Source organism: Melampsora larici-populina (genome assembly GCF_000204055.1).
Source record: "Melampsora larici-populina 98AG31 unplaced genomic scaffold MELLAscaffold_11, whole genome shotgun sequence".
NCBI lineage: Eukaryota > Fungi > Basidiomycota > Pucciniomycetes > Pucciniales > Melampsoraceae > Melampsora > Melampsora laricis-populina.
Window position 1 is genome coordinate 212,153 of NW_006768775.1, and position 25,029 is coordinate 237,181.

At 38.7% G+C, this 25,029-nt stretch overlaps 7 protein-coding genes across 7 annotated transcripts; 4 read left to right on the forward strand and 3 right to left on the reverse strand.

Moving 5' to 3' along the window:
- Positions 1-1,894: 1,894 nt before the first annotated feature.
- Positions 1,895-3,261, forward strand: MELLADRAFT_104805 (uncharacterized protein; the record flags this gene model as incomplete). Its single annotated transcript, XM_007407958.1, has 2 exons — positions 1,895-2,086; positions 2,161-3,261. The coding sequence occupies 2 exons, from the start codon at positions 1,895-1,897 to the stop codon at positions 3,259-3,261; spliced, it is 1,293 nt and encodes a 430-aa protein (XP_007408020.1).
- A 2,945-nt stretch (positions 3,262-6,206) lies between these two features.
- MELLADRAFT_61702 (uncharacterized protein) lies at positions 6,207-8,342 on the reverse strand (the record flags this gene model as incomplete). The annotated part of the gene is made up of 1 exon (XM_007408235.1): positions 6,207-8,342. One exon carries the CDS (start codon positions 8,340-8,342, stop codon positions 6,207-6,209), a length of 2,136 nt encoding a protein of 711 aa, XP_007408297.1.
- Positions 8,343-10,497: 2,155 nt separating this feature from the next.
- MELLADRAFT_31380 (uncharacterized protein) lies at positions 10,498-10,873 on the reverse strand (the record flags this gene model as incomplete). The annotated part of the gene is made up of 2 exons (XM_007408234.1): positions 10,498-10,640; positions 10,771-10,873. Coding segments are annotated over 2 exons (246 nt in total), but the record flags the coding sequence as incomplete, so codon positions are not given.
- Positions 10,874-11,242: 369 nt separating this feature from the next.
- On the forward strand, positions 11,243-13,179 carry MELLADRAFT_115953 (uncharacterized protein; the record flags this gene model as incomplete). The annotated part of the gene is made up of 6 exons (XM_007407959.1): positions 11,243-11,335; positions 11,406-11,539; positions 11,609-11,698; positions 11,773-12,426; positions 12,515-12,956; positions 13,037-13,179. The coding sequence occupies 6 exons, from the start codon at positions 11,272-11,274 to the stop codon at positions 13,108-13,110; spliced, it is 1,458 nt and encodes a 485-aa protein (XP_007408021.1).
- Positions 13,180-14,040: 861 nt separating this feature from the next.
- MELLADRAFT_47725 (uncharacterized protein) lies at positions 14,041-16,302 on the forward strand (the record flags this gene model as incomplete). The annotated part of the gene is made up of 6 exons (XM_007407960.1): positions 14,041-14,150; positions 14,227-14,289; positions 14,392-14,504; positions 14,593-14,688; positions 14,770-15,570; positions 15,639-16,302. The coding sequence occupies 6 exons, from the start codon at positions 14,104-14,106 to the stop codon at positions 15,839-15,841; spliced, it is 1,323 nt and encodes a 440-aa protein (XP_007408022.1).
- A 194-nt stretch (positions 16,303-16,496) lies between these two features.
- On the forward strand, positions 16,497-18,849 carry MELLADRAFT_61705 (uncharacterized protein; the record flags this gene model as incomplete). The annotated part of the gene is made up of 5 exons (XM_007407961.1): positions 16,497-16,624; positions 16,716-16,904; positions 16,981-17,429; positions 17,545-18,321; positions 18,383-18,849. 5 exons carry the CDS (start codon positions 16,497-16,499, stop codon positions 18,847-18,849), a joined length of 2,010 nt encoding a protein of 669 aa, XP_007408023.1.
- Positions 18,850-21,642: 2,793 nt separating this feature from the next.
- On the reverse strand, positions 21,643-23,892 carry MELLADRAFT_104810 (uncharacterized protein; the record flags this gene model as incomplete). Its single annotated transcript, XM_007408233.1, has 6 exons — positions 21,643-21,810; positions 21,881-22,332; positions 22,423-22,424; positions 22,500-23,112; positions 23,174-23,248; positions 23,328-23,892. 6 exons carry the CDS (start codon positions 23,890-23,892, stop codon positions 21,643-21,645), a joined length of 1,875 nt encoding a protein of 624 aa, XP_007408295.1.
- Between the last annotated feature and the right edge of the window lie 1,137 nt (positions 23,893-25,029).

A 25,029-nucleotide genomic window follows, 5' to 3' on the forward strand; every position in this document is an offset into this window, starting at 1 on the left:
GAATTTGAAGGCGTTGTGAAGACCCTGCTGTTCTCAGCCCAGAGATGTTGCTCATGCCGAGGGTCATCTTCGAGGGCACGGCAAACGCGCGAGGAGAGATTAGTTTGTTTACACTAGATCTTTGGCGCCCAGCCGCCCCGGAGCTCAAGGATGTGCCATAATCGAAGCTACTTACCAAGTCAGCATTGTGTCACACACCACGAGAACAGTCGGCATGATAGCGAGTGGCCGCAATCGAGCAGAGAGCGATGAGTCCATATTTATTAGGATGTATGGAGTGGGGATGTCCAGGCCGCGCTGGAATACCTACCGCGACGCGGCTTGAAATCAAAATGAGATGGTAGGCTTCAGTAGGCAAGGTGCAAATGCCAAGCGAGTCGTAACAAAAAGCTCAGGCGAGGTATCTTTCCAAGTGAAGGACCTTTTCCGTTATTATGAGAGTAGAAGCTCAGCATATGACTGACGAGAGGTCCAAAACATTTTCGATATTTAACTCTCCTCAGCATTTGTCTTCGAGAGATAACGAACTATCCATCAAAACCTACCAAAACTTCTTAACACTGCAAAAATAATGTGTTTTTCCATGGCGAAAAATGATTGATTCTAGCATTTAAAATGCCTTGCTTGATATTGGCCCAAAAAATCTGAAAAAATCTGGTAAGGCAAAATGTGCTATTTTCTTCCAGTTGGGAGATTTTGGTCATTGTAAAAAAATTCTAGCACTCAGTTTGGTGATGTTCAAATTTTTTGTGGAACAACACATAAATATGCAGCACCAAAGCACTAAATTCACCCTTCAATATTGCCAAGAAAAATCTGAAAAAAAAATTACAAGTGGAGGACAATATCCCCTTTGTTGAACGTTTTTTTCAGAATTTTTCTGGCTCAGTATGCAAGTCATCACATGTGTGTAATTTTTGGTACTCAAACGCTACTGCCATATGTACAAGGCTCCAAAACCACCCAAAAAAAAATTTGCAGCACAACAAAGGATGCAAGATCATCTGTACATGGTTTGGAGACAGCGTGTGGAATTTTGATGCCCCTGTGAACCAAAATGCATTTAAACTTTATTTGGCAGACTTTCAATGTTCTAACCTGCATGTATCCAAGACAAAGGCATCAAAAAATCTGAAAAAGACACCACACATCACAAAGGGGATTTCTGATCTCTCCTGATTTTTCCGGATTTTTTGGACTTCTTTGAGAGGGAAAAAGCTGGTAAAAACATTAAAAATTGCTTGCTGGGTTCATGCTGAGTATGAGGCTTTAAGCAACCCCAAAAAAATGTTGCAGGACAAAGAGCGTTGTATCTCTCTCCAGATCTTTTTCCAAGTGTTTTGGGCCACAACTGGGCCCACAATTCCAGGTACAATTTTTTGTCAATCATTTTTCCAAAAATGCAATCATTTTTCGCTGGGGAGAAACACATTATTTTCGCAGTGTAACTTCCTTTCCTACCTTGAGCCTTCTGACGATAGAACCGACTAGCTTCTCAAGAACATATATCAAGATGCTATCCTCCGGTTCTTCAGCTCAGCTTGCCCTTTGGCGCGACATCGTCTCGAAATATCATGAACAGACTAACCCAGTGGAACAACATCTTGATTCAATTCGAAAGTGTTTTGATGATCTTGACTCGGAAGGATTTATCTGGTCCAAGGAATCAATCCTTGCTACCTTTCTTCAACTTGGTCTATCAGAAAGCCCACATGGCTCTTTCTCATCTGGAAACCAAATAACTGAATCCCGTGCTCCTCAAGGATTCCAACCTCCATCCGATGAAGTCAAACAAGTTATACAAAATGAGGGCTTGCAACATACATCTCGTCCTCGAGGCCTTGATGATCTACCTTTCGAAATCCTTGAAAATATAATCAAAAGAATTGATTGCATGGCTAAGCTCGAAGCTGAAGCGATTTACGAAAAAAAATACTCTCGCAGGGTAGTGATCCCAGGTTCAGGTGACCGCAAGTCATACAAGATATATATCCCCCGAGAAAACTCACCAATCTTGAATAGTCTTCAGAGCTTTTCACTTACTTCACCTAGAATATATCGCCAATGTCAACCATGGCTATGGCGAGTGAGTGATATTCATATCAACTCTACAATGCAGGAGAGATTTCTAATCATAGATCATTCGAACTTAAATTTCAGAAACTACAGTTTCCTACTTCTCTTCCAGCACAAATGAGTCTTTGGACAGAACATATCCTTCCCAGGCAAGGAACTCATGTCCATTCTCTATCGGTCGGATTCTCCCCAATGCGCGGTGGCTCTCCTTATAATGAATACACAGAGAACGATCCCTTCTACGACAATCGCACCCTTGATTTTGCATATGATAGAAAAGAATTGATCTCTGCAAAGAATGCGAAACTTTTGATAGAGCGGTGTCCCAACATTTCTGCTCTAACTATCCTATGTGGATACGTGGATAACGACTTGGGTCGCACAGAATCTTCTCTATTGGATGTAGTTTCAATGTTATCAAGTCTCCAACAATTTCGACATTTGAAAGTGATAGCCGGTGGATTTCAAATAAAACTTATGAACGAATTCGCATTGAAAGCCGTTTCTAGTTTACCTTTGCTTGAAACGCTCATGTGTGGTGGAGCCAAAGCACCTGGAAATCAACAAAAGCTTGGTTATGGTTCTTTCGGATTGAGTTTATCTAAACTCAAATCCTTATCACGACTGCATCTATACCAATTTGAAGATATGAATGACAAATGGCGTCTTTTCAATTGGCCAAAGACACTCACTCATCTCACACTTCAACAATGTGGTGCTTTATTGCCGAGTTCAGTATGTCAGATCATCCCTCACATTGCACCTCACCTAACGTACCTTGAGCTGGACCTCGCCTACGAAAAATTTGATGACGCTTGGCATGTTGATCAAAGCTGGGATCCTCAAAGTTCTTTGATACTTCCATTCTTAACTAACTTGAAGCTTTCTACCCGGAACGCATTCTTACTGCTCAACTTTCGGGACTGTAAATCCCTGCGCTATCTTCAATGGACCTACAGGACATTGACACATTGCCAATCGCTGAATGAGATTCTGTTTAAAGCTTATTGGCCTCATCTGGGGAAAATCGACATAGCGCCTTGTTTTTATTTACACCCACTTCATGAATTTGGCTCTACAGCCTATGAGGACCAATTGGCAACACTGGAAAAGAATTGTAAACAAGCCAGTATAGAAGTAACCATACATTCAAGACCCTTGGTTGAAATACAAATCTTGGAATGAACTCCAGCATGGAATCCAGAAGTATTGCAGGAAAATCAAGATTAGGAATGATTTCTTTACCCTTTCATGTAACCGGATGATGTCTTGTTTCTGTCTTTCATACCATTTAGAATTTATGGCTACCTTGTAGATATTAGAGCTGTTCTCCACTCCCTTTTCTTTATTAAAACAGTTTGTCTTAGCTTGTAATGTAAATAATACATCTTTGGTTGTAGGAAAAACTTGATTGCCTCTCTGAAGTGTCCCACATCTATCATCCATGAAGTGTTTACAGATTTTCCAATATGCTGGATGGAAGATATAAGCTTCAGATATGCATTGTGATGTGGTTTGGTTTACATCTGAACCTCAACCAATCTGTTTTGATCTCTTCTAATTAAGAATTGATCTACTTTCAACTTTGAATTCTTGACTTGATACTGCTCTCTTTCTTGTATAATGCCTAACCGGCATTGATGAAAACTTGCCACTGGATCAAACTCTTTAACCCTAAATCTTCTTCATACATATCATTTCTACTGTTCATGATCTCCTCTTTGCCACTACAATTTTTGTTGTTACTATGATATTGATTGTGATACAAACCTATGAACCCACAGGCATTGCATAAAATTGTGTTCATGCTATGTGTTCAATCTCACAACCACCAGCTACCAGTCATGATGATCTCAACATGATATCACCATGCGGGTCATTTCATCATCATACTATCAAGATTCCAATGTCATCATATTTCACCATAAATTACTACACGCCTGCTCCTGTATTTGCAGATCAAGAATATACAGTTCATCAACCTTCATGTCATAAATTCAAGGAAAAAAGGTTACCAACACTTGCCATATGTTCTGGTCTAGCCCAATTGAGATGCCCTGTGACCATTTCAAGTGTCTCCTTGGTATGATAATATACATCATCATTCTTAACAAAGAAATACATTGACCTGTAACATTTTTCTGATCCATAAATCCCATTCCCACCATCCTACACTATGATACTTGCAGTGTTGTATGCCTTGAACCATAGCTACAGACAACCTCTGAGTTATCCTCACTTGAGGGAATTGCCAGGTGCATTATTTGAGTGGAAATTATATGGTACACTCATGGAACCTGGCTCAAAATTGAGTGCAAGAAGATGAGAATACTATGATGATGTGGTTGTAAAGCATTGTAAATCAGATACACATAAGGAATTGGAATGTCTCATGCCCATGTGGTGGCTTGGCACCAATGACCTAGTTTGTTCTATAAGTAAGAATCAAATTTTGAATGTCTTACACATATACAATTAGGGTACTCAAAGTAATGTATGTAGCGCTACATACTCTTTGCTATATACTTTTTCTGGCGGGGAAGACAAGGGCAAAAGTATATTTTTTCTTTTTCCCTGCCAAAAGAAAGTATGTAGCAAAAAGTATGTAGCGCTACATACTTACTTTGAGTACCCTTAATATAGTTGATATTTATTTTTCTTGTATTTTCATCCACATTCTTGGTCCCTACAGTGTCTGTATACACTGTGTAATTCTATATGCAATCATAAATTGTATATGTAGAATAGGGGTCTTGAAGATTTTTGACCTCTGGGAATGGTATGCACAAAAATATGGCCAAAATCTTTATCAATTTATTATCTCATCCATATAAATCAACTTTTGTAATAATTCCTGCCATATGTGTCTCCAGCATCTCTGAAGCTCAAGACAGATCTAGCTTCTCAGATGCAGTCAACAACTATATATACAATCACAGCTCATACAGGCAAGCTCTAAGAATAAAAATGTGCAATACCATATTGTATAAATGGTCATTGATTTTGTTTCCCATGTATATAAATGCATTTTGAAAATACTCAACATTTAAGTCTTGGATACATCACAAAAACCTTTTTTGGGATACGTGGTTTTGCCTTACAAGCTTGATAGCTTATGCAATTCATGTGATCAAGCTTGGTGAACTATAGATTCCTGATCTTTGAATGCAGGATAAGGTATGTACACATTCACATTGTGATATGATGACATTGGAATGGATGGTTGACATGAAAAGAATTTGCTTGTGATTATTTTGAGATTATTTTGAACTCCTTTTGAAGTCCGTGGTAGTCTCTAGCCTGCTTGTGCCTTGTAGCTGGGCAATGTGTCTATATACAAACCATTCTCACTTCACAAACCTGATTGTTCTTGTACCATGATATTTGAGATCAACACACTTGATTTCTAGTTGATCAGGCAAACAAACATGAAGACTTTTAAGTCTTCATCTGATAGTAACAAGCTTATCAAAAAATATTTGAATTGATCTCAAAGCCAAAGTTTTCAAATAAACCTTCTTCATGGTGCTGACTACATACTTTCTGAATTTCAAATATCAGAATCATATATGGGGGGTAGTGGCAAGAACCTTGTAGCATTAGGCCACACTGGATGTACTTGCCTGCTCTCAACACTTCTTCTTTGCAACATCCAAATATATTCTGACAATTGAGGGACTGTTGCAAGGGGGAATTTGGTGCAAAGTTTTTTTAAAAATGAGGAATATCTTCTGTGACAGCATCATTCATATTTTTGAAGTTAGAACAAAAAATAACCGGAAAATCTAGAAAGAAAATTGAAGTCAATTTTTTTGTTGCTGATGGTACTTGGTGAATAACAAATAAAGTGAATTCAATTTGATGAAGAGAGAACCAATAAACAAGAGGCACACACAAGGGAAAAGATGAAATAATCATTGGAGCATTGAAGAATATACCATCAGAGCATTGAAGAATATACCATCAGAGCATTGAAGAATATACCATCAGAGCATTGAAGAATATTTCTGTGTTTCTTTATCTGGTCATTTATGAGATCTTCTTAAAAAGATGAGCAGAATCAAAATGGACTATATTGCATTTTTTATTTTCAAACATTACTTAGCCAGCCCAAATCCTCCAAGTTTGAGTCACCAAAGGTTTCTGAAAAAAGAATTTTTACGGCGTTGTGCCAGTTGGAATTTGTCATTTTCCACAGCTACAAAACGAGCCCAAAACTCTGCATATAATTTGTCTTTTGAATCTTGATGAAGGAATTCAGAGAACATTGTGACTTGATATTTAGATGTTTTAGCAGGATTATTTTCCTTTAAGAATGCATGGATCCCACGAGAGAAGTCCTTGATTGATGTACGTGGAAAACCCAAGTTTTCTGATTGTGAAGCCTTTATGAATTCCATTGTTTTCTTGAATTGATTCTCCCATTGTTTGATGAAACCAGAAGCCCTGTGCTTTTTCTTTACACTCACATCATGATTGATGTCCCCATTTAAAAAAAGCATTGGCTCAGAATGATGCCTTAGGGGATTGATTAGCTTTGGCCATTGTACATCTTTAGCTCTTTCACTTATCTCATAAGATTTGTTTCTCCAGCTATCCCAAACTGAATCATGTTGTCTCTTGCTGTTCTTTTTGATTGGATATCCTTTTTGATAGTCACCCTCAAAAGTTTCAGAAACATGTCGCTTCAACATCTCATCTCTCTTTATGATATTCCTTGTGAAGCTTGTACAGGACTGATCAGTATGAATCACATTGAAGTTCTTAGCCAGTGTTGATAGTCTGGGAGCCATAAACTGTAGATTTGTTGATATCTCCATTTTGCCTCCTTGTGATGTTTGAATCTTTGGATCCACATTCACAATATGGTACATTACATCTGTATGCCACAAAAGAAATCGTGCTAGCTTCTCTTGATCATGACAAGTGTTTTCTTTAACACACCACTGATGATAAACCTTCAAGGTGTATGATGTCATTATTTTGATATTTTCCCAAATTCCCAAATTTGCATTGCATGTCACCACAAAATATACAAATGGCAATAATGTATCTAGTTTCCATATTTGTTTTCCTGCCTGCCAAGCAGGGTATTGTGATTCTTGGTCTGCTAGATTGTATTTACTTTCCAAATTTGTCATGAGGTCTAGTGTGAAATGGATTGCTGCAGCTGAGCACATTTTTTCTGGTGGGTGCAAGTGAAACTCCTGTATATTGATGCCTCTTTGTGAAGGAGTATCCTTGATTTCAGGAATATTGGTCAATGTCTGTTTGGCTTTAGAAAAAGAATCAGCATCTGCCTGAGTTGGTGATGCTACATGTTTAATAGGTCTGGAGGCCATGCGGAGAAGATCAGGTGGGAATCTAAAGTTGTCAATTCTAGAACCTGGTATTGGAGTCTGTTTTGTCCTTGCTTGCTTCAAAGGACTTGGCTTTGGGACAGGATGATCATCACTGATCTTGTGAAAATAAGAGCTTGATGACCCTGAACTCAGGCTACCTTCCCAGCTTGGATTTGCCATTCCCACTTCAGCTCTGGAATGGACTTCTTGATTTGGGATTGCAGAACTTGTTATGGGTGTTTTGTTTTTTGATCCAAGAGATTGATCTCTTCCAACAAACTTGGCTCTATCAGATAATGTATGAGACTGTTCCGACTGATATTCTTGGATCCCTGTGATTTTCTGACGCTTATTGGAACCCATCCTTGCATCTTTCACAGCATGACCAAGAGGCCTGTGCTTTTGCACATGGCATTCATCACTTATTCTTTGTATATGAGAGGTTGATCCTGGAGAGCTCAACAACTCCACAATGAGGCGGTCTCTTGAGCTTTGACTTTGCTTCCCTACTTCAGTTCTGTAAAGTTTTCCATGATCCCTCTTTAAGCCAACAGGTACATGTGGTTCAATGATTGGCCCAAAAGATGAATATCTTCCATGAAACTTTCCCCCATCATATGATCTATGAGGCTGTTTTAGAGGATCCTTGTTGTGTGATTCATTTACTAAAGCCAAATCATGTTGTTGTTTCTTGTGTCTTGCTATGGTTTCTGGATGTTTGCCTCTTGATTTATCTTGTTGTACATCTCTGGTGAGTGTGTGGGGTGACCAAACAGGATCTAGTGCAGTTCTTTCAGCCTTGAATTTTGGAATCTCTTTCAAACTTGTGTTCATAGATATTGCCATGGGATTTGTGATGCACAACATCACTATGCAAAGATTGCTGAGTTTTATCATCTTGCCGAGTTGTGTATTGAACTGCATTTTGAAGGTGGAACAATTTGAGTTGAAATTTTCCCTCAAGAGAAATCCTACAACTGAGATGTCAAAGGGAGATCAGGTAAGGAAGATTAATTATGAAACATTAGTCTTAATGCATTATCTGCAGGTGTTTAGGATTGATTACATCAGGAGTTGCAGTGGGGACAATATATGAGACATCAGTCTCAATACACCATATGCAGCAGTTTATGTAGATGAATGTATCTGCTACATGTCTGTAGATCAATTCCCATGTGTTCAATCAGTGTCACATGTTCTGCACTGCCTACTTCTCAATTTCAAAGTTTTCTGAAAGTATGTTGCTGATATGTGTCAGGTGTCATTTTGTCAAAAACCCGTAGTCATATCTTAAGAGTCTGAAATGCCAAAGATTTGCCCTGTCCAAGTTGGGACTCTTGCTCATACTGCACATTTAATTTGTACTGGATAACACATCTAATTCTGTTCTTTGAACACAATTTGAAGATATTCACAACTTGAATATTTATATAAATCTTGCTCTGGTACTTGTTGGATCATCTTTCCCTCAAGCCGGGGTGGACCTTGAGATTTTGTCTTGATCTTTGTGAAATAACATGTTTATATTGAATACTTGTTGTGTCTGTTCATCCCTGACTTCTAGAGCTGGACTCCCATTCCAACCTAAGAGCATCAAATGAGTCACAAGGATTGGTAGACAAATTTCTTCATTTGATTACCCATTCAGATGCTTTTCCAAAACTTGTGATACTCAGATTTCCACTGCAAAAAATCTTGTCTGCTTGCTATAGTGCCAGTTTTGTTTCCTCCTGATTTTTATTGCTGTAGTTTTGAATGTGGAGTTCAAGATATCAGGGCTTGGGAAGATTTCTGTACAGCTTTTTCAAATTGATGGTTCTCCCTTAGGTTGAAGTTAACTTGAATGAATCAAACTTGGAAGAAAATGATACTTTCAAATGGGAGTGATGATTCCTAGACTGTGACACAGTCCACAAGAATGTTCCAATTGTAAAGGAGAGTACCCAGAGGGTATTGTCCTTTAAAATTTGAAAGACAGATGCAAGTGGTTTTACACACTATTCTCTTTCTGGTTTGTGAAGCATACACTGGAAGAGAGATTTGGCCACTTGTGGGTGAGTGTGCACCGAGTTACTGAGAGTCACCAAATGCACACACATCCGCAGTGATTCCAGTGTGGCTGGCACTCTGTGACTCTGAGTAACGCATGTCACACTCTGGCTCAAGTATAATCTGTAGCAGTATTCAAAATCTTTTCAGAAAGTGAACAAACTCTATGATATTGGATTAAAATAAACCTGCGTTTGTGTGCATGGATATCATGATTGACAAGATCAGTACTTGCACCTTGAGCATTGAGTCCTGTTCAAGCACAGCTGCTGATTCAGTTTCAATCACACTACAAAATAGAACCCAACATACAAACATTTCACGGCTGGGGTCATCAATGATTGAAATCTAAATGAAAATACATTCTTTGAGCTCAGCAATTTCCATGCATTCATGAAAATGCAAGGATAACCGGGAGTAACAATTGGATGAATTGAAGTAGACTGCTACATGAAAACCTATTTGTCAACCCCTCCTCATCTTAACCCATAATTAGGTACAGGCCGGCTCTTTCATACTGTGATAACGTGGTACTTTGTGGTTTGTCAGTTTCGCCAGTGGTCACTTCCACCTCCAGTCTGAAGCTTTTACTCTCTTCCTTCAAAGTCAATACCCTTTGCAGAGAAATATTTACAAACAGGTGGGTTGGATGCACCATTGTACTCCGTATGATTTGTTATAGACCCGAAGCGCCTAAGAAGACAAGGCTTTCTCTGATCGACAGTACTTCATACACAGCTTGTCTGACTGAGTGTACTTCACTGTTCACAATTGATTAACTGACAACCCGAAGCAGAGAAAGGTTTGGTGTTGTCCATCCTGTTCACTGATCCTATTTGTTCAGATGGGATTAAGCCGATGTGGAGTGAAGTATTGGGGACCAGGGCTTACATGGAATATGGAGAACAAAGGGGTCTAGATGACGAAGCATATGGACATGAATTCATGAGGCGCTGGTTTTGATCTATACCCATACAATCACAAAATCAAAAATCAGAGATCCGAAATCCATTGAGAAGAGCAATAAAAAGGATTGGGAATGCACCTGAAGGCCATGTAATGATTTGATTTCATCCGAAAGAGTCTGATTAATCAGTCTATGTTGCTTGAGAGTTGATAGGCCAGCAAAATCAGGATGGGTAACTTGAATGGCAAAAAACTGGCCACATCCGCCTTGATAATCACCATCCGGCCAAGAATAACAAACCAATTAACACAAGTCACAAAGCCAACCAAATGGAGACCACATTCAAGTACATAACGGAAGTGAAGAAGGCTGAGGAAGCCAAGATTTGGAACACACCGGAAACGTCTTGAACTGCGATCTTTCCATCCGAAAACCGTTGCTTTAGCTTAATGAACAGCTTTTTTTCTTCATCACTCATAGGTTGGCTATCTGCTGTAGACGAATCTCCATCTTGAGATTTGGAATAGAGGCGATTGGTTGGGCGGAATGCTCGGGTATTTTCAATGAGTGATGGTGAAGGTCTTGTGCTGGGATTCAGACCAGAAAGCATCAATCTCCTCGAATGAACCGACCGAAAGACTGAAGAGGTGAGATAGGTGGACCTCATCATCGCTCTTGAGTGTTGTTGAAAGACAAAGTGGGAATTTACCTCGTCCTCTGAAGTTTGTCCGCTGCGCCAAGTTTGACCGGCTCGGCTCGGTTCCGAAATGATCCGGGACCGTCCGATGACATCTCCCGAAGGTGGCGAAAAAGTTAAAACCAAATTTCATTTAACAACACCAAAAGTCAATCAGCATTGATCCTTGAACAAAAATACTCATCCAAAATCAATTCATCATGCCTTCAACTAGCTCCTTAGAAACTTACCAAACCCCGCTATCATCCAGATATGCCTCAGCAGGTATAAATTTCCCTCCAAAGCCTTTCTAGATCAAGAACTCAGCTCATTGGATGATTATCTTTGTTTTTAGAAATGTCAAAGTTATTCTCGAGCCAAACTAGGTTCGGAACATGGAGACAACTTTGGTTATCGCTTGCTCAAGCAGAGAAAGAATTAGGAATTCCAATTTCAGATGAGGCTATTGAAGAAATGACAGCCAATCTAGTGCGTTCATGTTTTGTGTCTTGTTGAGTTCACCAGTTTCGAATTTGACATTGATAATTGTGATTTTAGACTCTTGATCATAAGCAAATGGAGATGGCTGCAGTCGAGGAGCGTAAGCGAAGACACGATGTAATGGCTCATGTGCATGTCTTTGGATTGGTGAGTGATTTCTCTACACAATCGGTTTTTTGCGATTTGTAACTCACTAAGCTTCTCGTGAATTGATTCCACAGATCTGCCCAAAAGCTGCACCGATCATCCATCTAGGTGCAACATCGTGCTACGTAACCGATAACGCGGACTTGATCTTCTTACGCAGAGGATTCGAGATCCTTATCCCCAAACTGGCTCTCGTCATATCTCGACTCTCTAAATTTGCCAATCAACATCGAGATTTACCTACTTTAGGATGGACTCATTATCAACCTGCTCAACTTACTACCGTTGGAAAGAGAGCCACACTCTGGATCCAAGAATTACTCATGGATTTACGAAACATGGTCCGCGCTAATGAAGATATCGGATTTCGAGGTGTCAAAGGCACTACTGGAACCCAAGCTTCTTTTCTTGCACTCTTTGAAGGAGATCATGAAAAGGTTGAAAAACTTGATCAATTGGTCACTAAGATGTCTGGTTTCAAATTCGCATATCCTGTTTCAGGTCAAACTTATACTAGAAAGATCGATATCGATTGTTTATCGCCTTTAGGATCATTTGGAGCTACAGCTCATAAGATTGCTACAGATATTCGTCTATTGGCTAATTTGAAGGAGGTTGAAGAGCCTTTTGAAGCTGGACAAATTGGAAGTAGTGCAATGGCTTACAAGAGGAATCCTATGCGATGCGAGCGTATCTGCTCATTGGCTCGTCACTTGATGACTCTACAGGTATGTTAGCGAGACTCGAACCTTCCATGCTTTGCGTTTTGGAACATCTATATATACAACCTGACGACTGTTATGAATACCAAATTAGCAAAACGCATTGATGACAGCCTCGGTACAATGGTTTGAGCGAACTTTGGACGATTCAGCGAACAGAAGAGTCACAATTCCAGAAGCTTTCCTTACCACTGATATAGTCTTAACAATCCTTCAAAACGTAAGCGAAGGCTTAGTAGTTTATCCTGCCATCATTCGTCGACATATCAATGCCGAATTACCTTTTATGGCCACCGAGAACATTATCATGGAAATGGTAAAGTTAGGTGGAGATAGACAAATTTGTCATGAGAAGATTAGAGTACTTAGTCATGAAGCTGGAAAAGTCGTTAAAGTTGATGGAGGAGAGAATGATTTAATTGAACGAATCAAACGTGATGATTATTTTGCATCAGTTCATTCTAAATTAGATCAATTATTAGATCCTAAAACTTTTGTTGGACGAGCACCTGAACAAGTCGATAGCTTTCTTCGTGGTGAGTTTTTTTATCTTTTAGTTCATGTTTAGTAGCTAGATATTCATGGCTTGTTTGTCGTCTTCCTTACGCTTTAACAGATTGGGTCGAACCTGCATTACAACCTTACAAGAGTTTTGTAGAGTCTGCTAATAAGGCTGAATTACAAGTATGATTCAAAGGTGAAGAAGCCATTGTAAATATGTTTCTAGTAGCATATAGTACATACAACCTCTTTTTAAGTATCTGCCTCGACCTCCTCATTGCTCGTGTATTCAAGAAACCAAGTGTGGTTTCCAAAAAATGCAATGAGCTCTTCATGTCAACATGTTTTATGACTTCAGCTAATGAAGTGATGACCTTTGTATAGTGTCTGAAATGACATTCTATAGTTGCATTTTGCAAAGTTTGAATTACCTATATGTGCGCATATGTGAATATGCATCCAATCAAACCTATCATTTTCAGAAGTGAAGACATTTTTCAACACATTCTCAGTGTCACACAAGAAAAGGACCACCAAAACATAGGTCGATTGCCAACAGGAAAAGTACATATTGAAGGACAACAAAAGACATCAGTTTGTCCAAAGGATGCTGCTCGAATTTTCGCCCAGAGAACCAGATGATATATACCAGGTATTTCAATAAAGTGTTTGAGATAGATAGCAAATACTTGGGCCAATATGTGAAAATGGGCTTATAGACTATGAACACATATGCTGGATTTTTTCATCCAAGCTTGTGCCATTTGCCCACCTTGTAACTCGTTGCTGAAACTTCATTACACAAAATCTCTTCAGATTACCTCAATCCATTTTCCCAGACCACCATGGATCAACCAAACCTCAAACCTGGGTATCATTTATATCTAATTTGTCAAGAAAAGCTTGAAGCAGGTCTTTCTACACGAAGATAACTGGATAGACTGTACCAAGTTGATAAAGTACGCTTATGTCGAGTGCTGAGCCTTATATTGAGATGTACAGACCGTACCAGAGTGACGCGAACTCTGTATTTGGTCAGTACCGGTCTTAGCCGGAGCAGAGGGGTAAAGAATAATTTAGCCACTCATTCAAACATTTCCACTCCAGTTCGTTTGAACCCAAGACTTCACCTACCACATTCTCGATACGAGATCTTACAAACCACTTCAAATTTCATCCAGGATGAGCGCCGATCGTAGGAAAGTAGATGTTATTCTCGGATCACAATGGTACGGGTTTTTCTCAAGGTTTTTCATCAATGTTAAAAGCCTTGATTTCAGTGCTGATAAATTTTTTATAATACAGGGGAGACGAAGGAAAAGGAAAACTATGCGATATTCTATCTGCTCAAGTCGATGTATGCGCTAGGTAAAAAAATACAACCTTTTCCTGATCATCAGTCATGACCGAAATTTCTTTGTTGGATCGAGAATTTTGACAATAATTATGCTCGGTTATGATACTTTACAGGAGTGCAGGTGGTAATAATGCAGGTCATACGATTGTAGCAGATATGCCAGTTGGACAAGGTGTGGATGGGAAAGGAGGAAAGACGACATTTGATTTTCATCTTTTGCCTAGTGGTAAGTTCTTGATGGACTCCTTTTATCAACTAAAGTAACGTGTCAACCTTTTTGACTCATTTTTGTTTGACAACGCGTTCGCTTCTAGGCCTTGTCAATCCAAATTGTATTGGTCTCCTTGGTTCAGGTGTGGTGATGCATGTACCCAGCTTCTTTGAAGAACTAGCCGCATTAGAATCCAAAGGTTAGTAAGACCATGAGAACCACAAAGTCTAGTGACGTGTTTGATAATCATTCTTTTGTATCAATCTTTCGCACTTCTCAGGTCTCAAATGTGCCGATCGAGTCTTGATTTCGGATCGAGCTCACCTTGTTTTCGATTTTCATCAAATCGTTGATGGTCTTAAAGAAATTGAACTAGGTGGTTCATCAATCGGTACCACCAAGAAGGGTATCGGACCAGCTTATTCTTCAAAAGCTTCTAGATCAGGTCTCCGAGTACATCATTTGATCGGAGACTTTGAGCATTTCTCAAGTCGATTTCGTACATTAGTCGAAGGTCGATTCAAAAGATATGGTCATTTCGAATACAACATTGAAGCTGAATTATCACGCTATGCCGAATATGCTACTCGTTTGAAACCTCATGTTGTAGATGGAGTTCAATATATTCATCGAGCCCTTAGTACTGGTCAAAAGAGAATCTTGGTCGAAGGCGCCAACGCTCTTATGCTGGATCTTGACTTTGGAACATATCCTTACGTAACCTCATCATCCGCGTCTATCGGTGGTGTACTTACCGGTCTTGGTCTCCCACCTCAATCTATCGGCAATATCTATGGTGTAGTGAAAGCCTACACTACCAGGGTTGGCGCCGGACCTTTCCCTACTGAACTCACTGGTACGCTTGGTGAACATTTGCAAGAAGTAGGAGCCGAATGGGGTACAACGACAGGTCGTCGAAGACGTTGCGGTTGGCTAGATGTAGTAGTCCTTAATCATTCACGTTTGGTCAATGGGTATACTTCTTGGAACTTGACTAAATTAGATGTCTTGGATGACTTGGAGGAATTAAAGATTGGTGTGGCTTACGAATTGAATGGGCAGGAGATGGATTATTTTCCAGGTGAAAAGTTGATGACTTATGATTGATGGAAGATATCAAACTGATTGAAGTGTTTTTTTTCTTTTTAGCCGATTTGGACGTGTTGGAAAAGGTAAAGGTACGTTACGTGACCCTACCTGGATGGAAACAGCCGATCAAGAACTGTAAGACGTTTGAAGAGCTTCCGGCTGAGTGCCGAGCTTATGTGGAGACAGTAGAACAACTAACTGGCATTAAAGTGAGGTGGATCGGCGTAGGGCCTGGACGAGCAGCCATGATTGACCGAGTCTAGATCAATCACAATATTCTTGACCCAAAATGAAAGTAAACGTGCGAGTGATATTGGCAAAGAAAAAGGCTACCAACAGTTGGCTTTCTGTTTCTTGCACTTCTATATTTGATGAGGCTCTTGTTTATAAACTATCAACACCAATTCCAATATCAAGTAGTCGAGCTGATTGGGTTCAGGTGCAGATGTGCTCTTTCTCAAAGTCATTTCAAAGTCATCTTTCTTTCAAAGCATTTGATGCAATCAGTCATCAATCTTTCAATTCTTTCTGACTCACTCATTTACTATCTTTCATCTCATTTGTTCTCATGTTGTTCTATTGGGCTTGTTGTGACAACGCTAAAACTAAATAGATGTTGATCTTGTCCTATAGTACTTTGAGTTTGTTCATAAAGTTTGTTTAGAAAAACAAATGTTGAGTATTATCTTTGAAATCATTTTTCTTGTATATGGATCAGCCTTCCAATCTGGACTTTGGCTGCGTCAATTTTATGGCGGAGAAGCTAATGGCAGAGTGAACAAGAGGGAATGAAAAGAAAGGTGAAAACAGAAACAATCAACTTGTAAGGCCGCATTCTAAGGTTCCCAGCACGTCTCTGTCCCACTCAGACCTGTCGTAGGAACTATGTGCTGCCGTAGCCGTCTGATCAGATTCTCGATGTGCTTGAAAGCCCATAAGAGAAGCTGCGACTTATTCTTCTGTAACTTGCTACGTATGCGAGCGCTATTTTGTGACAAAAAGTGGTGGCGCCCAGCCTGCGGTAGTCACAAGGGTGAAGTGATCCGGTATGTGAATCATACATATCATGAGTGATCCCAGCGACCATACCTTTCCATCTTTGGGTTTCTCCTAATATTTTGCTCTACATGATACAAGAAAAAGTGAATCCCAATTGTATATCCTTCGACTCGCGATTCTTCAGCCCTTTTCATATCTCTGGCAACTGAATCACTTTCATGGGTTTGGCTTCAGCCAAGCATTCAAACAAAAGTCGCAAAACAAGCACAATGAAGATTCGATTGAGGATGTTTGGGATGTCCTTACCTTTACTAGTCCCTGTTCTCGGTATGGAGCACCCACAAAGCACCTTGGGGTTGGAAAATCATCCCCTATACGGACAGGACCTGGTAAACATATACAGCTTTCGACCTCAGCCGCCTGTGTTGAGTTGGGACAGCCCTAGGGATGATATATTCAAACATTCTGCTCCATCATTTATTTTGAAGTCAACCCCATTTGCAGACTTTTTTAGGACAACAAAATCAGTCCACCTTCAAGCTGAAGGTGAAAAGATTAAGCAACTGGCTTTCGAGGTGCTTAGTTTGATAAACACCTTGGGACCCGGGTGGGAGCCATGGAGTATGTGGCTACAGCGAAATGAGGATCTTGTTACTAGTATTATGTGGCTTGCTGAAGATGCCTTGAAATCGTCAAACAAGTGTAGTGAAGGAGAGAGACTTTGGGCTGTGGGAATATTGGCAGCAATCCTCAAGTACCAACCACCGAATGTTGATGGAATCACATCCCATAGAAAATTCAGCTTTCATGATTGGAGTGCTCAAGTCTGGATTGAGGTAGAGGCAAGTAGAGGTGAGTGAAATTCAAGTGTGGCAACTTTGAAAAGAAAATCCAAAATCACTGATATTCTGAAGTTGGATGGTGCGCTCAGAATTTGAACCACTCATGACAAAACACTTCATGTCAGTTTGGTTGGACAATATATCCAGTAAAGAAGTTCATACTGGTAAGAGGAATTCTCACTCTCAAAAAGATAACTGTGAGACTGATTCAGTGATGCATTCAAAAGATTTGAAAGAGTGCCTGACAAGAGCACATATATTTGGTGAAGAACTTCATGGAACACTTGCAAACAATATTCTTATCCCAAGGGCACTATTGAAGGTTCAACTCCCTGTATCAGAAGAAGAATTTGTGGCTTTGGTCAAGTACTTTCAAGGTTCCCTCAAGGAAATTAATTTTCTGGATGGGGAGACAGGTATTAATAGTTTATTTATCCATCTACTACATCACTCACCACAATTCAAACAAGTGGTAGTGAAGTATCTTCAAGATCATTCATTTTTTAGGGATATAAATAGACCCGCTGCCCAATTGGAACTATCAATATTTCTACAAGAGGCAAAGAACTTCAATATCATTGAACCCCATCTTGGTGATCAAATCTTGGCTTGTGCAAAAGGAACAACTTCATCAGAATTATTGCTTGAAACTGTTGACATCCTGACAAAGAAACTGGAAGAAGCTGCAATTGTGGAAACCAACAAGCTTAACCACATATATCAAATTTTGGTTTCTATGTGCTTCATTAATCCATCTGCAGAATATTATTTCAAGTTAAGATACATTGAAAAAGATGCCAATGTTCCTTACTTCCTAGCAAAGACATGGTTTACATGTGGTGTAAATTTGAAGGTGTCCAAAGCTGGACTTGGCGACTTTTCTGATCTGCTATTAATACAAAGTAGGTCATTTTTTGCATGTACCAAATATGAAATGAAACTTAGTTTGAGCAAAATTACCAGATCCAAGCTATCTTCAAGATGCAAGACGGCAATTATCAGCTATCAATATGCAACAGTCAAAATCACAGCACATACAGGAGATGGGAGACTTCCTGAAACGTCTTCCACGAGTTACAGGAAGAGACCATGTGTTGGATGATACTCTAGACAAACAAATATCATATCAATATGAGAAACTGGTGCATATACTGAAATCAACATTTGACACACCTTCAGTTGAACCAGTTCAAGAGATGGCCTTTGAGTTTCTTTTCTACTTGAAAGAATACAAAGCAGATTGGAGTGTATTGCTCCTGGAAAGAATAGATCAAGTTCAGGAATTTCAAGAGACTATCATGAATAGTGCAATAAGTGTTATCAAACGAGATCTGGATATTTGGAAAGAACAACCTGAAAAATTTCACTTACCAAGATCAGAGCTTCATGGATTTATCAAAAGACTTGTAAATGTAAGTCACAAGATTTAATCTTGCTAGTACTCGTTTTGGAATAAAAAATATTGATGCCTCACAAATTTGCATCCAAGATATACCATGGTTGCTGGAAAGGAATCTCTCAAAATGAAAACTTCAACCCACGTAAAAGGGGTTCGGAATGGCTCAAGCAAGATGAAGATACAATCACACTTTGTCTTTTTGATGACATTCCCTTTTTGATTAATTCCAAGCGCTTAAGAAGTGTGAGGGTTGGGTACTCAGTTGAGGACTCAAGGCTCACTAGATGGCTATGAAAGGTTTGTAATTTTCAATAATTATCTTTTATATTTCAACTATAAAGTAATTACAATTGGAAATTTAAGAAAGAAAAGAAAGGGGGGAGAGAAGACTGGTCTGTTTGGATAAATCCAGACAGACTACAGTTAAATGACTCCTTAGAAGGAGATTTTAAATATAATTATAATTAATTATAACTGAAAACTGGATCCAAGGTTTTCCTTCAAACCTCTAGTGACAGAATGAAGAGTGAGGTCTAGATCACTACACTGGTTGTTCTTATGGTCACCAACCTTGGGTTGTTCTTATGGTCACCAACCTAAGTACTTATATATAGGCCACTACCCTGTGAGTTGTTGAAGGTCACTAACCTAGTAAATAATCTACTTGGGGAAAGTAGAGGATCCAGAGAATAGTTGAAGGGTGTATTACTTACTTTTAGTCAGGAACTGTTTAAAGTAGAGAAGTAAATCACTAGTCTTAATTTATAAGACCCTTGATTATGAACTTCTATATTACTTTAAAGATGTTCTTTAAAAGTGATGTGTAATAAAAAGCTTGGGGATCCCTCTCTGAAGGCTGAGAGAGGAGGAGTTTATATACTCTCCTCTCCAGACCTAACTGTAGTGATATTTGTTTATATCACTGCAGTGGTTTAGGGTTTAATTATTACTGTTAGTTATGATTATTATTAATACTACATAATTACATATACCTGTTATGTAATTTATGTAGTATAAGCATTTTTAACTCTTGACACTGAGTTATGAGGTGTTATTAGTGTTTTATTACATATTACATATGATTTTAAATGTATATGTATATGTAATTAGGTTGTATATACGGTTTATTACAAGTTACATATGTTTTGTAGGGTTTATGTACATGTAATTAGTTGTCTAAAGGTGGTTATCTATGTTACAAGTTAGTCTTTGGGTACATACATATGTATCCAGGGCTGACAAGAAGATACTGGCCAACTATTTCCTGATAGAAATCTGCTTTTATGGATCTATCCCACCTTTTGCAAGTTCATTCTTCCTAAGGTACCACCACCAACATAGATGCCTCAAATTGAAAAATCTGAAGCCTTGTCGGATATAAACCCTTGGACAGATCTTGTCCAAGGTTTTCAGTCCGATGATACCTTGGATTTTTCAATCTGAGGCATCTATGCTGACTGTGTACTTGATCAAACTGATGTATTGCTCTTCTCATCTTCATCTCATCTTTAGCACCTCCACCATGTTCATAAATTGAGCCTCAGATAGTGTGTATATTATAATTATGAGTTAGTTTGAATATCTTTCCCTATGACTGCTTCTGCAAACATCAATTTGGATACATGCCATGTCTTTAGAAAAGGATCATGGTGAATTTCCATTCAGAACTCTTGGGTTGTGGTGTGTTTTGCAGTTTTTTGTTGATTATCATTGTTTTGCTGAAATAATGCAACTATCAGAACCTGAGCGTATGTCATTTTATAGTTTCAAAAAAAGATTATGAAGATTTGATTGCTAGGATGGGCAATACCAGCAAGAATGGACTGGTTTTGGGCAGAGGTGAGCTCATACAGTGATCAGTTGGAATTGTGCTGCACACTGCACTCATATGGTGGGCACGAGCCTAAGGGAAAAACAAGGGTGTGCACATATTCTGTGCGCAGTCTCTGGCACTCTAAAGTTTACAATTGTACATGGTACATGCACTGTCTGAGTAGTTTACTGTTGGAGTAGTTTCAAGGCCCATTGAGATTGTGTTGTTATATTTCACAGTGTTGATTGATAAGGACTCAGTCCTGAATTGGGGTGTAAGCTTTTGAGAAGGCCTTCTTCTTTATGTTGTCACTTCAACAGCCTATTCACAGTCATCAATAGGTTAACCAAGATGTCTCATTTCAATCATGTAGTCAAACCATGAAAGCTGGCTGATATTATGCTCAGGCATGTATGGCTGCTCCATGGAACCTCTAAGCCCATTTTGTCAGATAGGGGAAGCTTATTTATATACCAAACCATAAGGCAATTAGACAGACACCTTCAAACATGACTACAGCTGGTATATAAAAATATGCTCAAACCTGCATGATTTCATATTTTGGGTGGAAGAATTTTGTATAGAATTCTAAATTCTTATGCAATTCAGACATCATATTTGGCAGTAAATATGTTCAGGATCAGGTATTTTTTGAATCAATCAACACAGGTTATGCAGCTCATGTGCAGCTATGAAATTGACACAGGTTTGGCTGTAGATACCTGATAAATTAAATTACAGTCATTTAATGCAAAAAGAGACATAGAGTTGAACAATTAACCTGGTAACATCAATACTTTATCCAATTTTGTCATTTTGGATGTTGTTAGCATTGAGAAGGAGTATAAAATAGCTAAATAAGACAGGAGTGATGAAGATTGAAATGTGGCAGAGCATGGGTATTGTGAATTTTTGATAAGCACATCACAACACATATCTATTCTATTACTAATTTTGAATGTTTCTTGCTGCCCACTAAAATGGGTGCACTTGCCTCATCTTCAAGCACCCTTAGGTTCCTTTTTTTCCAGAACTCGTGTTCACTTCTTGTAGTAAGAAATTCTGACCAAACAGGTTGATTGTGATTGGTTTGTCTTGGTTCAGCCATCTTGGATTTTTTATAAGATGAGAAGGATGGCCATTCCATGGAGTGGTTTCCTCCCAGAGCTGATTACAGTACTGATGTATTAGAGAGTGGTTATATTTGATCAGTAGATGTCAATCACCTGAAGACAAATTAGAAACTTACAAATAGTATTCTCCTCACAAAAGCATGGAGGATGTCCTTGTTTACATGATAGCTCTTGGGTGTCTGCTTCCAAGATTCACGGTTTGTGGTAAGTAGCTTCCTTGCTCCAGACACCATTACCTCTCTAAACTCAAGTTTGTCATGAATCCTATTCAAGAGGATCTCTTTCCATATCTCCTTGTGTTCTGTCAAATGGAAAAGAAACTCAAAACACATTTCCAAATGTGCTTCAACCATATGAGCAGTTCCAAGAACCTTTTGTAAAGTACTTTCAACCTTATCATATTCTTTGTAAATTGATTGATGAAGTTGATTATCTAAGTAGATCTCTCTTCCTGAACTTCTTGGCAAAAGTTTTAAAAATGAACCCATCTCTTTTACAAGATCAGATTTGGATTGAAGCATGTTTTGTGCTGATAGTTGACATCTTGCATCTTTAAGATAACTTGGATCTGATGATTAGGAAAAGATTATTTATCATGATCAGTGGCTGGCATATAATTCAAATAAATCTTTAAACTAAGAAGAAATTCTGTGCTCACTTCTGATAAAAAAAAGGCATGAGTAATCAGAAATCAAACCTCTTGAGGAACACTTTATTTGTTCATATTCCACCCACACATGAGTCAGGTACTCTGGGACATTAGCTTCTTTTTCAATAAAATGGTCAATGAGATATTCTTCCGCAGATGGTACCATGAAACAAAAAGCTAGCAAGACTTTATGTGATAGTTGAATCTGTTCTTTTTCATAAACCGATTCCCCTTTTGCAAAGATGTCCAAGATAGTATAAACAATGAACTCAATAGAATGAATTTTATTCAAGTTCATTCCCATTACAACCTGTCTTAAAATTTCAGAGAAATTTAGTATAGACTTTGGGCTTGCAGGATTTTTTAAAACATCCAAAAGATCTTTCTGTGCATAAGGTCTATTGATATCCTTAAAGAAATCGTAATCTTGAATGTGTTGTTGAATTGTTGCACGGATTTGAGATGAATGTTCCAATAAATGTTGAAATAATGAACCTAGAACAAACACATTCCGATCCAAGACTGTACCATTTTTAAAATTAGATCTAAAGTGGTTTATCATCTTTTCGATCTCTGACTGGTTTGTAGGAAGCTCGAGTTTTAAAAGTTGAATGTGTATGATTTTTGCTGGAATTTTTTGAGAACTTCCTTTCATTAATTTCCCAAATAATTCGGCCCTTTTCAGACCCTCATTCAACTCTGTAGATATTCAATACAAATCAAACTCGGTTCGCCATCGTGTTAACATATACTCACTCACCTTCATTATCCCTTGGAAGTGGTTTTCCATCAAGCCAGATTGACATAAATTTGGCTGTCATAAATGGCTCATATCCTAGACTCAAAAGATTTTTTAAAAAGATCAAACGTCAACATTTTCCGTGTATATGACCAATTGATTACAAGAAACTCACTTTGTGTGGCTTGGATCTCGAGGAAGACCTGTGGACTCCAATGATAAAAACCAATAGACCTTTCAGAGATGGTTCCTTTGAGATGGTCTGGTAAAGAGAGTGCCGCCACGATTCCGACGACCCAGAGTCTCTCACTTTCATTAAAATCATTATTGGATTGCAAAGCTTTTTCAGCAAGCTCAAGACAATCGGTCACCAAAAGTTCATTCCTTTCAAAGAAAATCTCCCATGACTCCAAAGATGGTACAAGAGATTTTGTCAGCTCTACAATCTTTTGAGCCAGTTTTGTTATTCGAGAATTTTTGGAAAAAATTGAGATTGAATGGCTAGTGGTAAAAAATTCTAAATATGGTCTTTGTCTTAATTCCGATGATGAACTGCAATGGTCATTAATACCGTTTGGATCAGAAAAAGGCCCTTTTGTCGCAAGACTTGTTGACCCTTCCAATAACTCAGGTTGAGATTGATGATGAGTTATAGTCTGAAACTTTTGCTCTAAACCCAGTACGAAAAGTGATAAGCCGAAGATGAAAGGATTTGTAACTAAAATCAGTGTGAAGTTCATCTTCTTCTTGCTAATTGATTTACAAAAATCTGATGAGTACTATACGAGTCGGTTTAGTGAGGTCGAACGCCAATAAAACATCTGCGCTGACGGCGACGCAGTGTATCAATTTTTCAGACGGTATAACAGCTTTCAAAAGGCAAGTATAGACCTCTGACACAAGAAGCTTGATTCAAACTTCTGCGCTGGTCCACCGGATCTCAACTAATTGCGTGAACACATCTGCGTGAGCCTTTATGAAGGGGTATTTGATCAGGTGGGAGAATTTCACATTCACTTTTAGGATTGAACACTAATTGGAATTATTTTTTATTTCTTCGGGATGATTAATGATTGTCATATAAATGCCAATTAATTATGGCAAAAAAATACATTATTCCATTTGGGAGAGTGTTTAAATCCTGACAGTGACTGAGTCATTCACATTTGGTGTAAGTAGGATTCAAAGGTGGTGTATCTTTGAATTTTACCAATGTTTCCATTTTACTTCAACTGTGTAAAAAATACCGGTGTAAAAAAACTAAATGTATGAATCAAAAAAAAAAGGATCCCGGTATCCCCACCGCCCCCTCCCTTTCACAGCTAGTGAAAGCATTACTTACCAGTGACACAAGCTGTGACAGTATTGTCCAGCCGCACTGAAAGGTCTCTGGATTTTGTTTTCTCAAGTTTGCTCGGTATGAATAGCACTTAAAACAAGGATCCCGGTATCCCCACCACCCCCCCTTGGTAGCCCCACCACCCCCTCCCTATCACAGCTAGTGAAAGCCTTACTTACCAGTGAAACAAGCTGTGACAGTAATGTCCAGTCGCACTGAAGGGTCTCTGGATTTTGTTTTCTCAAGTTTGCTCACAAAAGATCCTCTTGGCTCAGCGATTCCATCATTCAATTAGAATCAAGTATTGAATATGAATAACTGGATGACTTGAATCAATATTACTCCAACCAATTGAAAAAGACGACCAATTGAAAACCAAGATTGAAGATCAGTGAGTCAGACCAATTCAAAATCAATGTACCAGAACAATCGATTTTTTTAGTGTCATCAACTGTGTATTTGAAGGATCAATAGCTCTTTTTAGCTGGCAAAGGTTTATTATCTTCAATGACTCAATCACAACATTCATTATCAGAGA